Below are 13463 nucleotides of genomic sequence, written 5' to 3' on the forward strand. Positions count from 1 at the left end.
ATGGCGTGGGTTGGAAGGGACCTTAAAGATCACACAGATCCAACCCTCTGACATGGGCAGGGATGCCACCCACTAGATCAGGTTGCCAAGGGTCTTGTCCAACCTGGCCTTGAACACTTCCAGGAATGGGGCATCCACAGCCTCTCTGGGCAACCCGTTCCAGTGCCTCATCACTGTCTGAGTGAAGAATTTCTTCCTAACCTCTAATCTCCCCTTGTTTCGTTTAAAACTATCAATTTTTAAGGCACACTAGTGGAGGGAAACACACACACACACACACACACACACACAAGAACACAAAAGTTTCTAATCCAAGATCATGCACACTTCTGCTTTGGTTTTGTCTCTCAATTAGATAAAAAAGAAAAGCATCTGTCAGGCTCAGAGGGAAGTTTAACTGTTCTAGCACATTGTTACTCTGAATTATTGAATGCAGTAGGGATCTGGTGGGGGAGCTATGTTAAAACCTCTGCACACAGACCACAGACACAGGTAAACTGGGCTTATCTGTGTCTTTTGGGGCATATCTGGTATCCCAGGCCATTGTGGATGTGAAGCATCCACAGAAGGGTGGTAGCATACAGAAAGAAGACAATACAATTCCAATCCTATTACTTTTCTCATGAAAGTAGTAAATATTAAAAGAAAAAAAAAAAAGAAAAAGAAAAAAGAGAGAGAAAAAAATATTTTAAAAGGTAGTTTGAGAGAGTTTGAGGCCTTCAAATCATGTTCAATAAATATTTCTACGTTACTGCAAGATCTAAAGATGATGTTTCCCCTGTGTTCTTTGGCAGATGGGAAGAAAAAAAACCTAGTCTTACAACTGAAAGTAACATGCAGACTGAGCAGCAGCAAGACCCACCCAGTAGGAAGGGGAAACACCAAAGCTTTGAGGAGACTTTTTTAAGTCTCCCACCCCTTTTTACAACAAAGTGTGGAAGTTCCTATTCAAGCACACACAACTTTCACAATAAATCAGTTCCCTAATATTTGTCAGGATGAAGTTAGAGAGTTAAAAACAAATGCCAGAACACAAAGAGTAACAAATACAGCAATTCAGAGCTGCAGGTAGAGAGAACCAATACATATTAGGATGAGATCTACTCATCATTTACTTGTTCCTCAGCAGAGAGGAGGTTCCAGCTGTGAGTGCTGGAGGAATATCTCACATTCACAGGGTGAAGGGTGCAGGGAAAAACAAGGAGACCCAGACAAGGCAGCAGGTGAACAGGGAAGAAAGCACAGAGGGCTGGGGTGCACTCAGAAGTTGCACTGATTACACAGTGGCAGGGAGAACCAGCAACTGGTTTGGGTTTGGATGGAGCCAGGAAGAGGCAGATGGTTTGACTGGGTGGTCTGTGATTGCTGTGATGCTGGGAGGGACATGCTGCCCACACCTGACTGCTAATCTTGAGCCAAGGCAATTGTCCTGGTTTCAGTTAGGACAGAGTTAATTTTCCTCCTAGTAGCTGGTAGGGTGCTATGTTTTGGATTAGGATGAGAAGAGCGCTGATAACATGCTGATGTTTTAATTGTTGCAGAGCAGTGTTTACACCAGGCCAAGGACTTTTCGGCTTCTCGCTCTGTCCTGCCAGCGAGCAGGCTGGGGGTGCAGCAGGAGCTGGGAGGGGACAGACCCAGGACAGCTGACCCAAACTGGCCAAAGGGGTATTCCATACCATCTGACGTCATGCTAAACAATATATAGGGGTGGCTGGCCGGGGTGGGGGGCCGGCTGCTCGGGGATAGGCTGGGCATCGGTCAGCGGGTGGTGGGCAATTGCATTGTGCATCACTTGTTTCGTACACATTATTATTATTATTGTTATTGTTATTATTATTTCCCTGTCTTAATAAACTGTCTTTATCTCAACTCACAGGCTTCACTTTCCCGTTTCTCTCCCCCATCCCAGAGAGGGAGGGGGGAGGGTGAGTGAACGGCTGTGTGGTGTTTAGCTGCCAGCTGGGTTAAACCACAACAGCAATCAAAGCAAGGAGGGAGCTAAGGTAGAGCTAACCCAAATTCTGGCCACATATCACGATACCAAAATCATGCCAGCTTAAGAGCCCTTACCCCATATTCACTGTCCTTCTAACGTATCTTAAAAAAAATGCACAAGCAGCACTATGAGTTGAGGGGCTTGGCTGACAAGACGGACTTTTCTTTGGTTATCATTTTTACTGTTTTGGATGGTTAAATCTCACACAACTTTGCTGATGTGATAGTGAGAAAGGAACAACCAGACAGGGGGAACCACAAGGTTGATAGGTAAAACTATAAAAGATTGGGCCATATTTAATTGTGTGCACTAATGTAAAATATGGTCCTATGTTTAATGTTAATGGAATCCATCATTCATGCATCATTGCCATAGGAACCATTCCATTAACATGAAACATACTTTAATACCAGTAAATGTTACTGGCTGGCAGAGGAAAGTTACAACAAGTGTAATTTTGCTCTTTGTTTTCTCTTACCATGTGTAGGTGTCTGGGTGGCACTGTTTAGTATCAGGTGATTATAATTTTGTTCTTGGTCATCTGAAATTCACAGAAAAAAAAAAAGATCCCTTTAAGAAACAGCTTAGCAAACCCACTGATCTACAGATGATAATTACAGCTCACAGTATTCACAGGAAATCTCAGCATGATTAAAGAAAGAAGAAAATGCTTAAGAAAGCAGAAGTTTCTGTTATGTAGTTCACTTAAAATTCCAGATGCAAGAAGAACATGATAATGGCAAACTGTTCCCCTTCTGCTGAGCCTGCAAATTAGAGTTGTCTGTAAAGGTAAGAAGCACGCCCAGCCAGGAACAAACCAACACCAGTGGTGCCTTCCTGGGAGCTGCTGGAACCTCACAGCCCCAGCTCCACTCCTCCTTCTCCATCCCACACGGAGCTTTCCAGGACATTATCCCCAGCTACGCAGGTAACAGACCCTCCCACTGAGACCACAACCTTACACAACAGCGATGTCACATTGAGTCTAGGGAAGGATCAAGTCAGTAGCTTCATAAATGCAGGAGGAAGAGTTCAACAGCTGCACCTGGGCTGCAGCTCTCTCTCTCCTGAGAGCTGAGACTACCACAAGACCTGATGGATTCATATTAAATGCACCATGCCGAAAAGTAGGAGTGGAGCGGTCAAAGGCAGATTGACTGCTACCTTTATGATTAGTAACTGTGCTCTGGGTTGGAAAATTTTCTTCTCTCTGTCTCACTGTAACAAAAAACATTAGACAAGTGACTGCTGATTGACTTCTGTCTTTAGTTTCCAGAAAAACATTCAATAAGGAATTACCTGTCTTTGTCCAGTACTTCTTTGTTTGGTATGGGGATTGTATTAAAGTAGGGGGAGAAGATTTCAAGGATTTTACATCTCATGCCTAATGTCTAATTTGCTATTCTTAAGAACCTCTCATGGATATTTCTCTTCGTCCCTAGGAGACCTGTTTCATAATAACTTTCTTACTGCTTTTTTAGACCACCTTTTTTTACTGCTTCTTCCTGTTTACCAGGAACATGGAGAAAATCCCTGTTCTTTCTGCAATAGTTTTTTATGGCAAAGTTGCTATTTTGTGTTCCCTTAACTTTATTCTTCAAGCTAAATGACATCATTTCCTGTATACTTCCCTATAAAACTTGTTTTGCCTTTGTTTCCATCCTAGTGTCCTGCACGCTTTACGATTAAACTAGATCCTTCTCCAGCCTGGTACCCAGTCTGGGACATGTTTGCGGGAGGAGACCTTACTAGTACAAAGTGGAGTGTGTGGATTTTTCCAAGTGCTCTACTCTTGTTCACACAAACTTGCACGATATTTTCCTTTTCCATAATGATGCAAAATTCCTGGTTCATATCAAGTTTATGATTTATTATGCTTTTCCTGCTTTTCAAAAGAACTGCAACTTGTCTGTTTGTTCAACATATACAAAGTTTTTTAGTATTCTTGTTTCAGTCCAATGCATAGCATTTTTCTCCATTTAATCAATTTATTTTCAGTCTATTTCTCAAATTTTTTAAAGAGTATTTTAAATTCCAATCCCGTCTTCTAATAGACTTATGGTCATCCAAGCTTCATATCATCTGTAAATTTAATAAGCAAACTCCTTTTCCACCAGTAACAAAAAGACTGAATGCGGAAATACATCAGTTCATCTTTCTACTGATATTTACTCACTTTTTATGGTTAGTCAGCCATTATGGCATCTACCCTATCGAGGTTCATTAGCACCATGTTTCTCAAATTAGTCTCATTACTTTCCCACAAACTACTGAAAACCTAGCTAAAGTCTTGGTCCCTCATACAAGCTATTTCTCCCTGGATAAAAAAGCACAGTAAAAACAATAATAATTAAAAGAACAGCTTGACATGGTTTGTTTGCTACTTTATCTCACTGGAAATTCATCTCCTTGCACAACATGCTGAATGTCTGTGTGCAGCCAGGATTAAAACCAGAGGTTATTTTTTTTTATTTTTTTTGGGTGTCAACAGACTAGGCACCTTAACTTACTTAACATCTCCATCTAGAAAATAGATACTTATCAAATACACAGCCAATGAAGGTTAGAAAGCTTATTAGCCTGGCTACCAGTATGTTATGAGCAAACCTTGAAAGGAGGTCAGGTTCCCACAGGCATCTAAAGTGCCCTTCAGTAAGTGGCCGACAGGTCTCCTAAGATAGAATTTTCCTTTGGATCTTCCATTGTTGGTTACTTTTAGCAAGCAAAAATCCTGCAGTCATTACCTGTGATTTTGTTTCTGTTCCTCCATGCTCATTTCACTTTAATGTGAAAACAGGATCAGAAGATGAACGGTATAAATTTAACTCTTTGATATTTCTGGAATCCCTCTGGAGGGACTTTCAGAGGTTTGGGATCAGCTAGGACACTTGTCATTCAGTTTCCAGCAAGTATGGCACAGAACTCTGCTCACTAATTTCTACATTATGTTTTAACATTTTCTGGAGTTCAAACAGACGTTTTTGGTAATACAATTTTAAAAGACTTTACATGATGGTAAGTCTGACACGTACTTAAAAGAAATAACTGCAGTATTTTTAGACTTTGCTACCAAAAAACATTATATACTTAAGTTCTCAATCACCTGTCTTCAACTCCTATTAGATCTTTTATACTTTTTGGCCAGAGTAAGAAAACAATTTATTATTAGAAAACTCCTCCAAAAGTAGATATTTCTAGATCATGAGACTTGTCAATCAGCAACTTGATTATTCTCTTAGATAGTCTAAATATTTTGTGCTTCTGAAAAGTTTTAGAGATAAGGTCTGGGCCAGACTTCAGTTATATTCAGTTCATGACACTGTCAGGCACAAATGTGTTCTGGATATTGCCATTTGAGTGGTGTTTAGTCAATACAGCCAGCAGCTGGGTTGCTGAGACTGCCAGATACAGAACTGTAGAGCAGTCTCCTCTATGCAGAATTTGTAGGGTTTTTGGTTGCAAAGGCAGCCATTCTGCTCAGTGTGCATCAGGGGTGTCTGTGCCCTGAGAGCAACTGCTTCTCTCTTACAGCTGTTTTGCTATTCCTGAGTTCACAGAATCACAGAACTGCTGAGACTGGAGACACCTCTGGAGATCATCTGGTCCAACCGCCTAATCAAAACAGGGTCAGCTAGAGCAGCATTGGCCAGCATTTGGATTTTGAATATCTCCACTGGTGGAAAGTACTTCCAGCGTTCCACCACCATCATAGTAAGAAAGTTTTTTTTCTTAAATTTAATTGGAATTTTCCGTATTCCAGTTTGTGACCATTGCCTCTTGTCCTATCAGTGGGCACCAGTGAAAGAACTTGGCTGTTTTCTTTATTTGTCCCATCAGGTATCAATACACATTGATTAGATCCTCCCCAAGACTTCTTTTCTCCTGACTGAACAGTCTGAGCTCTCTCTGTCTCTTCCCATACAGCAGATGCTCCAATTTCTTAAACATCTTTGTGGTCCTACTCTGGAGCCTCTCTAGAATCTCTCTCTCTCCCCTGTGCTGGGGACCCCAACACTGGACCCACCATTCCAGATGTGTCTCGCCAGTGCTGAGCAGAGGGGCAGGATCACCCACCTCGACTTGCTGTCAGTGCTTCTCCTAACGCCACCCAGGATGCTGGTGGCCTTCTTTGCCACAAGAGTGCATCATGGGATCATGTTCAACTTGTTATTCATTATGTATTTTATCAGTTATTTCATCCACCATTTATTACTTTATTTATAAATTATTAAATCTATTTTTGAAAGGTGCAAACCAGGTAATGAGTAATGAGCCTATTGTATTTTATGATGACCTATCCTTGACATTTTCACCTGGTAACTTCACTGAGCATGAAAATTTCTACACAGCCATTTCTCTCCTTAAAAAGTGAGGTATTTCCCCAGGAGGTCTCCATACTTCCATGTGCTTTGTATAGCAGCCTGTGGTACCTATGCTAGTTCTTCTGGGTTTCAGCCAGGCGTAGGCTGCAGTTATGCAGCGTAGTTAAGGACAGCAAGGACTTCCAGCGTGGCTATGGCAAAGCTATTTTTCAAATCAAATTGCTAAAAACATCCAAAGATACAAACTGTTTGTCCTATTCTCTACTAATGCTGCTCACACTAAAGGAGTTGACAGATAAAAGGCTACACAGAGATGATGGAGACATGCATATGAAATGTGAGCATTTAAAACAGTAACTGGCAAAACTTTAGCACATTAACTGTTCCAGAAGGGAAACAACAGTTTTCTCTCTCCTCGAGACACAGAGTACTCCAAAGCAGTGACTTGCTCTGGCAACCTCACTGCTGGGGCAAGACATGTCTTCACTGAGGACAGTATGACTATATCAGCATGAGTAGGAGCCATGGTCTTGTGACTCAGCTTTCCATTTCACCCTAATTCCCTTCCCTTCCCTTCCCTTCCCTTCCCTTCCCTTCCCTTCCCTTCCCTTCCCTTCCCTTCCCTTCCCTTCCCTTCCCTTCCCTTCCCTTCCCTTCCCTTCCCTTCCCTTCCCTTCCCTTCCCTTCCCTTCCCTTCCCTTCCCTTCCCTTCCCTTCCCTTCCCTTCCCTTCCCTTCCCTTCCCTTCCCTTCCCTTCCCTTCCCTTCCCATCCCTTCGTCTTTTCTCTGAAAAATCTCACATGCTCTTAGGTTACCGTTTAAGAAATGGCATCCAAAATAGTCATATCCTGAATTATTGGCATTTTCATGTGGCTGAGCTAATCAGGCATCTGAATGCAGTACTGGTCTTCATTTACAGTTTCTGTAGCCTATTGTAAACACTTTCTAAGCAATAAATTGCTTTAAAATGATGGCTGAGCCTTCCTACACCTCTTCAGGTTTAACAAGATAATGCTGTTAATTGTGAAGTGCCAGTTAGGCAGAAGCATATCTATTGTAGAGACAAGGATCTGAGTTCAAAGCTATTTACTAGGAAACTCCATTAGGGAAATAAAGGATTCATAGTGCTCTGAATTGCCAGACCACAATGCAAAGTTTCTGAGCACAGCTGGAGGAGTGATCAGAGACAATAACCAGCAGAAAGAAAGAGGCATTCTACAGTGGGAAAGAAAACCTGTGGTCCCAGAGCCTTGGGAATCCAGGAGAAGCCCCATGGACAGACGGGGCTGTAAGGGCTTCACGTTTCTTTGCAAAGGAAATGGGCTCATGCAGTTAGGACAGAGCAAAATGCTGCATCCCACAAGACTGTATCTGTGGTCTACATGTGAATCCTATAACTGCTGCTCTGGGAACTAGAAGCCATGTGGGGATGGGGCTGTGGTGGGGGCGTTAATGACAGGGAGAATGAGAAGGGAAGATGGAGCAGGAGGGATGGGATGCTGGGTCTGCATGAGGGATGGTGCAGGAGAAATGTGGCACAGGTCAAGAGAAGGCTGTGTCCCTCCGGGGTGAGGAAAAGACCAAGTCTTTAGGAGGGAGAAAGAGAAGCCTGCAGGTGCCAGGGGACGAGGGCCTGTCTAGGCGGCCTGGCTGCCTTGCTCAGGTGGCCCTTCTGCTGCAGGTACCAGCCTGTCCGAGCCCTCCAGAAGGCTTAACGCTACCACGTAGGACCCAGTCGTAAGCACCTGCATTAACTTAGACAACCATGGGACCAGCCCCAAAGCAGCCTGCCCTGACATCTCCTGCCTTGTCATGTCCCTGCAGGAGGTCCTTTGCATCCGCCCCAGGGAAGTGGCCCCACCGACAACACAACATGCACGGCATGTGCAGCCCCCAGCCGTGCTGCCCACCTCACACGCCTGCCACCACTAGTGCCAGCACTGCTGGGGACAGGCCCCAGCACCCAAATTCTGCCCATGCCCGTGACATCTTGGACGCTGAAAAGGGGACAGCTTCTTCCGAGGCAGGCCGTCATTCAGTGCTGAGGGCATCAGATAATCTTGTGCACTGTCACCAAGCTCTCGTTGTCTCTTCTCCTCCTCCCTTCCTCCTGTTTCTCTAGGTCTCCCCGTGGAGGTGACACTGACGTGGGCTGGCAGCCCCCCGTGGCCAGGCCAGGTGTCTCCTGCAGGAAGGGGGTTTCTGCTGAGCTTGGAGTCAGGCCTCAGAGAGGTGTGGGTATGGGCACGTGAGAGGGGTTCAGGTTCTCCCCAGACTTCCCCAAGGTCCTTTCCTCAGTGTCCCCAGCCAGCATCTCCAGATGGAGAGGAGAGATCTCTCAATTAATAATCTCCCAGATTTTGCTGAGAGGGCATTGCATTTTTTAAAAGACTTAGTCTGGTGTCAGCTGTGGCATCCAATGATTGATTTTACGAAACGTAAATGTCTTCTTTACTGTGGATGATAAAACACAAAGCCGTAATTTTTCCACTGAATATGCAGAATGCTTTATGGTCACCAAAACAACAACAAAAGTAGCTGAGCGACTTTAGCGGTGGGACAATATGAACTCCCTCAGATATCTCTGGGCAATGGGCATTGTAAGTGCCCAGAGCAGATCAGGATCAGACTCCTGGGGACCTGAGAGCATCTCTAATGGGCATGTGAAATCAGAGCACCCTGGGTCAGCTCCAGGGGTGGGAAGGACTGAACAGCCCCTCACACCCTTCTTCTCAGAGGTGGGTCTTCATCTGCGGAGGTACCGATCTCAGCATTGAGAGGATCTCTTCTTCCTGTGGTCAGGGTTGACAGCTCTAATTTGCAGCATAAATTGCAAAGTCAATTGTCTGCCTCAGGGTGTAAAACTCTGAGTAAATGGTGAAGAAAACTTTAAATATACCCCAAAGAATTCCCATTGCACTTCTTATCCAGGAGATGCTCTTAAACAATTCTTTTTGTGTAAGGACCTTTGTGTAAGTAACCTTTCCTTTGCTACTTTGTTTTACTCTACTCTAGGGTATATTTTTTTCAGTCTCAGGTATTTTATATGTGTTTATTGTTAATAAAAACTTGATTTATTGTGATCTCCAATGGAAAAAATAGCAAGTGTCAGAATACGGAAAGAAATTGCTGTATTTTCTGGTCTGTCTTCCCTAATAAAGTCCCCTATAAAAACAGCAAAAGAAGGATATTTTTAATATATGCCAGCTATATAACAGATATATGATAGCTCTGAAAGTCATGCAATAATTTGTGTTAGTTTTGCAGTAGTTATTAAAGCAGTGGGAACTGCTCTGAAATCTATATTTGACAGGACCAAAGAAACGGACTCAACAGAAGCCGTTGCCCTATGAAATACACTTTCTTGCCTTCTGCCCCTCTGGTCTTTTCAGCAGCCTCAGCATTTGCCTACCTTCAACCTTACTCTCCAGCTGAGATATTCAGCAAAAGACATAACAAGCAGTTTATTTTTCTGATGACAAGATAACTGTTTGCCATCTGCATTAATGAAATGAAAAACCCCTTCAAGAGCTAATCTTCCAGAGTACTTAAATGCAGCAAAAGACTACAGGCTTTATGAACTGAAAGAGATGGAGACCCCCCAAGGCAACGAAGAAAGCAGACCAAGAAGTGATGATGAGAATGTAAATACCTGTGGCACAAAGCTACCAGTTTATCATCTGCCTGTCCCCACTGGGCATTTTTTTTTCCACAATTTGTGGTCCAGGGGGTACCTCCTGAAGGTCCTTCAACTGCTGCCGTGTTGGTCAGGCAAAGCCAAGCAGCGTGCCTGGATGAGGAGAGAAGACAGTGACCCTTCTCTACAGGAAGCCTTCTCCGATCAGTTCAGATCAGACAGGGTGGTGGCAGAGGGCATCTCCCAGCACTGGGGACTGTCCCAGTGAGATTGGAGAGGCTGAGCCCTTGGTCTCCTCCCAGGGGAGACCTGCCCAGCCAGGACTCTGTGGTGCCTTACCAGGGTGACGAGCATACAGATGCTAAGCCTAATACTCATTAAAACCCAGCTGTCTTTCATGTACATTAGCCAATAACTAATTACTTTATACTTTTATGCTACGGATATCCAGCTTGCAGAGTGTTTCTGCACCTGGCAAACGATACCCAAACTGACACCCAAAAAAGGGACTGTAGCAATGGACACAAGAGTCAAAAACAAAAATTAAGGTACTAGTGAACTCAGAACATCAGTCATTAAAGGGACTGGAGATACCAGATTAAAGGCTGTCCACAAACCTCTAATTTGATATTCATTAAGTCAGGTTTTTGTTCCACCATTCCAGCCTATTTTTCAACTGTAATCCTATGACTCATTCATTGAACAGGATGCTCAGGGAATAAGGCAGCTATTCAAGAGTTATTTTAATCCTCATTAAGTGGTGAATGGCCCTGTTCTTTAGTATCCCACGCCATCCAAATACTGCACTGATTATGGAACTGTTATTTTCCATAAAGGCTTCCCTCTAGTTCTCATCTAAGTCTCACAAATGGTTTCTACACTCTCTTTGCAGGTAGGGTGGGCTCTGTTAGCCCCAGATTTAAGCTGAGCAAGAGAGCAATTGTACCTGCATCTGCAAGATTTTATTACTTTGAGGAACCCCCATGGAACAGACAGGTCAAATTTTGTAGATCATACTGGGGATTTTTATTAGGATTTTGCAAGCATAACTAAGATGCTAATTAATCATACCACTTTTGTGGGGAAGGTAAGGCAGGTGCAACCATTTCTGGTTTACACGTGGGGAAAATAAAGAATGCAGGTGAAAGCACTTCCTGAGGCCATGCAGCAGCACAGGGAGGATGGAGAAGCTGAAAATGCTCCCCCAACCCCAGCCCTGTCCTAGGCTGGTTACTCTCCTCCCTGAGCCCTTTCATCACGGTGGTGAGAGCACATCCCGCTAGTTATGGCTGTGGAAGCTTGATGGAGCTCAGCACCTCTGAAAATCTTTTTGCAGGTGTTGGAAACTTCAGCAACGAGAAACCAAAGTGACGTTCAAAGGCTCTGATTAACTGAATGGCTCAGCTTCCTCCAGGCTGCTCCCAGGAGGCAGGCCCACATTGGCAGAGCCTCCCCAGCATCCTCCGACAGAAGGTCACCTCCTGCCTGCCCCCTCAGCAGCATCTCCGAGGGCACCAGGAGCCCTTGCTGCCAGCCCGGCTCTGTGGTTAGCTCACATAGCAAGGTTGGGCAGCAGGTGAGTGTTTCTCACTCCTCGGGCTGCTTCAGACTTGCCAGCAGGATTTGTGCAGTGGTTTGGCTGCAGCCTCCCCACTGGTGGCAAGAGAGAAGCCACCCAAGTGTTTAGCCTTGTCAGGTGGTGCCTGCTTCTCACATCTTGGTGCTCCTGCTCCACTATACGGTATAGACTAATGCCTAGAGCTACCCTGTCCAAACAGAGCTCAAGGCAGATATTTCTTCTGGAAAAAAAAAAAAAAAATCCATTGTGTGTGCAAAGACTGTATGAGCTAAGATTTCACAGGAAACTTCAACTCGGTCATTAGCTACTTTTTGACCTCTTGTTTTTGCAATGGAAGTTGAAGTCTTTTGAAATTGAAATTACTTTTATGTGGACGCATGAAGAGTCTAGTCTAACGAGTGAAGGAAAGAAATGGCAGAACCCAGGTCAACCCAGATGAAGTACTGACTGTAACAGAGCAAGTTACTGATGGGAAGCTAAGATTCTACTGTTGGGCTGCTTACAGTTTCTTATCAGCAGGTTTTTTATGTAAGTGTGTATGTATTGCTACAGGGACATAATGTGAGAGTGCATACGCTTTTTACATATACCTGTATACACCACCTGTGATGGGTTTTGCCGCATGCTCAGTGCGCAGCCCAGACTGGAAGACTCAAACACCTGTAAGTACCAGAACTATCTTCCCAGAAGGATCTTATTTTGGCTACTGAAGATCACATATTGCAGCTTTAATCCTTTATGTCTGACTTTCTATGCACACTTCTGGAGCCTGTCAGCATTGGCGGGAATAGTTTATTGCATGGGGGGAGCTGAGGGTAAAACGTATTAGAAATGCATGATTCAAAGGCAGATGGGTGCAATCATCCAGTCTGGAGGTTGAAGTGCTTGGACAACCATGGTTAGAGGTGATCCTCATGCAGAATAACGAAGCATATGTGGGGACAGGGGACATCTCACTTCCTTTGAAATGTTCTCCTTTCCTTGGCTTTGTGACAGGTAGGGCTGTGTATGGAAGCTGTAACTGCTTCACAGTAACGGGTATTGTTCATTCATTCCTTTAAGGCTACAGGAGATGGAGGCTTAAATGAACAGTAAGATATCAAGGAGGAGGCAAACATAGAGCTGCAGATGGAAAATACCTAGCTGCATTGAGCTCTGAAGTTCTGGAGTGTCAGTCTGACCACTTGAGAAAAATCACACAGCCTGTTGGATACACCAAAAACAGGTGGAAGATAATCCTTTGTGGAAAATGATCCTTCTCCCACAAACATCTGAGCAAACAATGGTAGTGTGAGAAGGACTGTCTCATACAATGGAGCTTCAAGTTTGCTCACAAAAACATCTGTCTTTGTTGAAAGCACTCAGAACTCACACTCTCATTCACCGTAGAGTTTCCTCCTCCTACACGTGTCTTAAATCTAGTGATGCAACACATACCATGAAAGCTATACCCACCCCTGAACTTCCTACACACAAATACATCTCTCCTTCATGGTGCATTTGTGTAGATGTTCACTGACTCTTTCAAAACCATCAGTGCCGAACTGCAAAAGAAAACTCTCTGGAAGACCTCCCTATGAGGAAAACACAACTTTTGTTTTTAAGCAACTAGAGTTAAAAAATACACCTACAGAAAAAGAAAACTACAAAAAAATATTTCCCAATCTTGGCTAAAATGATATTTTAAAAGAACAACACCGTGTTGAAGATAAAGGTTATACAGTTTCAAATATCTCTCTCCAAGGAAACAGATACCTTTTGAAGCATCTTTGGAGAAAGCTGTTTTCTTGATGAAGAAATGTTTTTCCTCCAGGTACACAATGGAATATAAGATCTATCAAATAGTGCAGCTTTTTCCAATGCTAACTAGACTCACCAGCAGGAGACTCTGGAAAAGAAACCTGTCCTGCATAGGAATTTTTCAGC

General features: G+C 43.8%; 1 protein-coding gene and 1 long non-coding RNA gene across 3 annotated transcripts in view; one reads left to right on the top strand and one right to left on the bottom strand.

Annotated features, from left to right (window-relative positions):
• The window catches only part of SHISA6 (shisa family member 6), a 257507-nt gene that overhangs the window by 24314 nt on the left and 219730 nt on the right, over nucleotides 1–13463 (bottom strand). The window contains exon 4 of one of the 2 annotated variants that reach the window (XM_013199461.3): nucleotides 2478–2540. The exons of the other annotated variant lie outside the window; for it this stretch is intronic. Within the exon in view, the coding sequence (XP_013054915.3) occupies nucleotides 2478–2540 (63 nt within the window). The remainder of the gene's footprint in view (nucleotides 1–2477; nucleotides 2541–13463) is intronic. 2 annotated transcript variants of the gene reach the window in all.
• Nucleotides 11088–12979, top strand: LOC136786663 (uncharacterized). Its single transcript, XR_010825941.1, has 3 exons — nucleotides 11088–11221; nucleotides 11295–11534; nucleotides 12090–12979. It is a non-coding gene; the product is annotated as an uncharacterized lncRNA (long non-coding RNA).

The sequence above is a fragment of the Anser cygnoides genome, chromosome 19 (assembly GCF_040182565.1).
Source record: "Anser cygnoides isolate HZ-2024a breed goose chromosome 19, Taihu_goose_T2T_genome, whole genome shotgun sequence".
NCBI classification, from domain to species: Eukaryota; Metazoa; Chordata; class Aves; order Anseriformes; family Anatidae; genus Anser; species Anser cygnoides.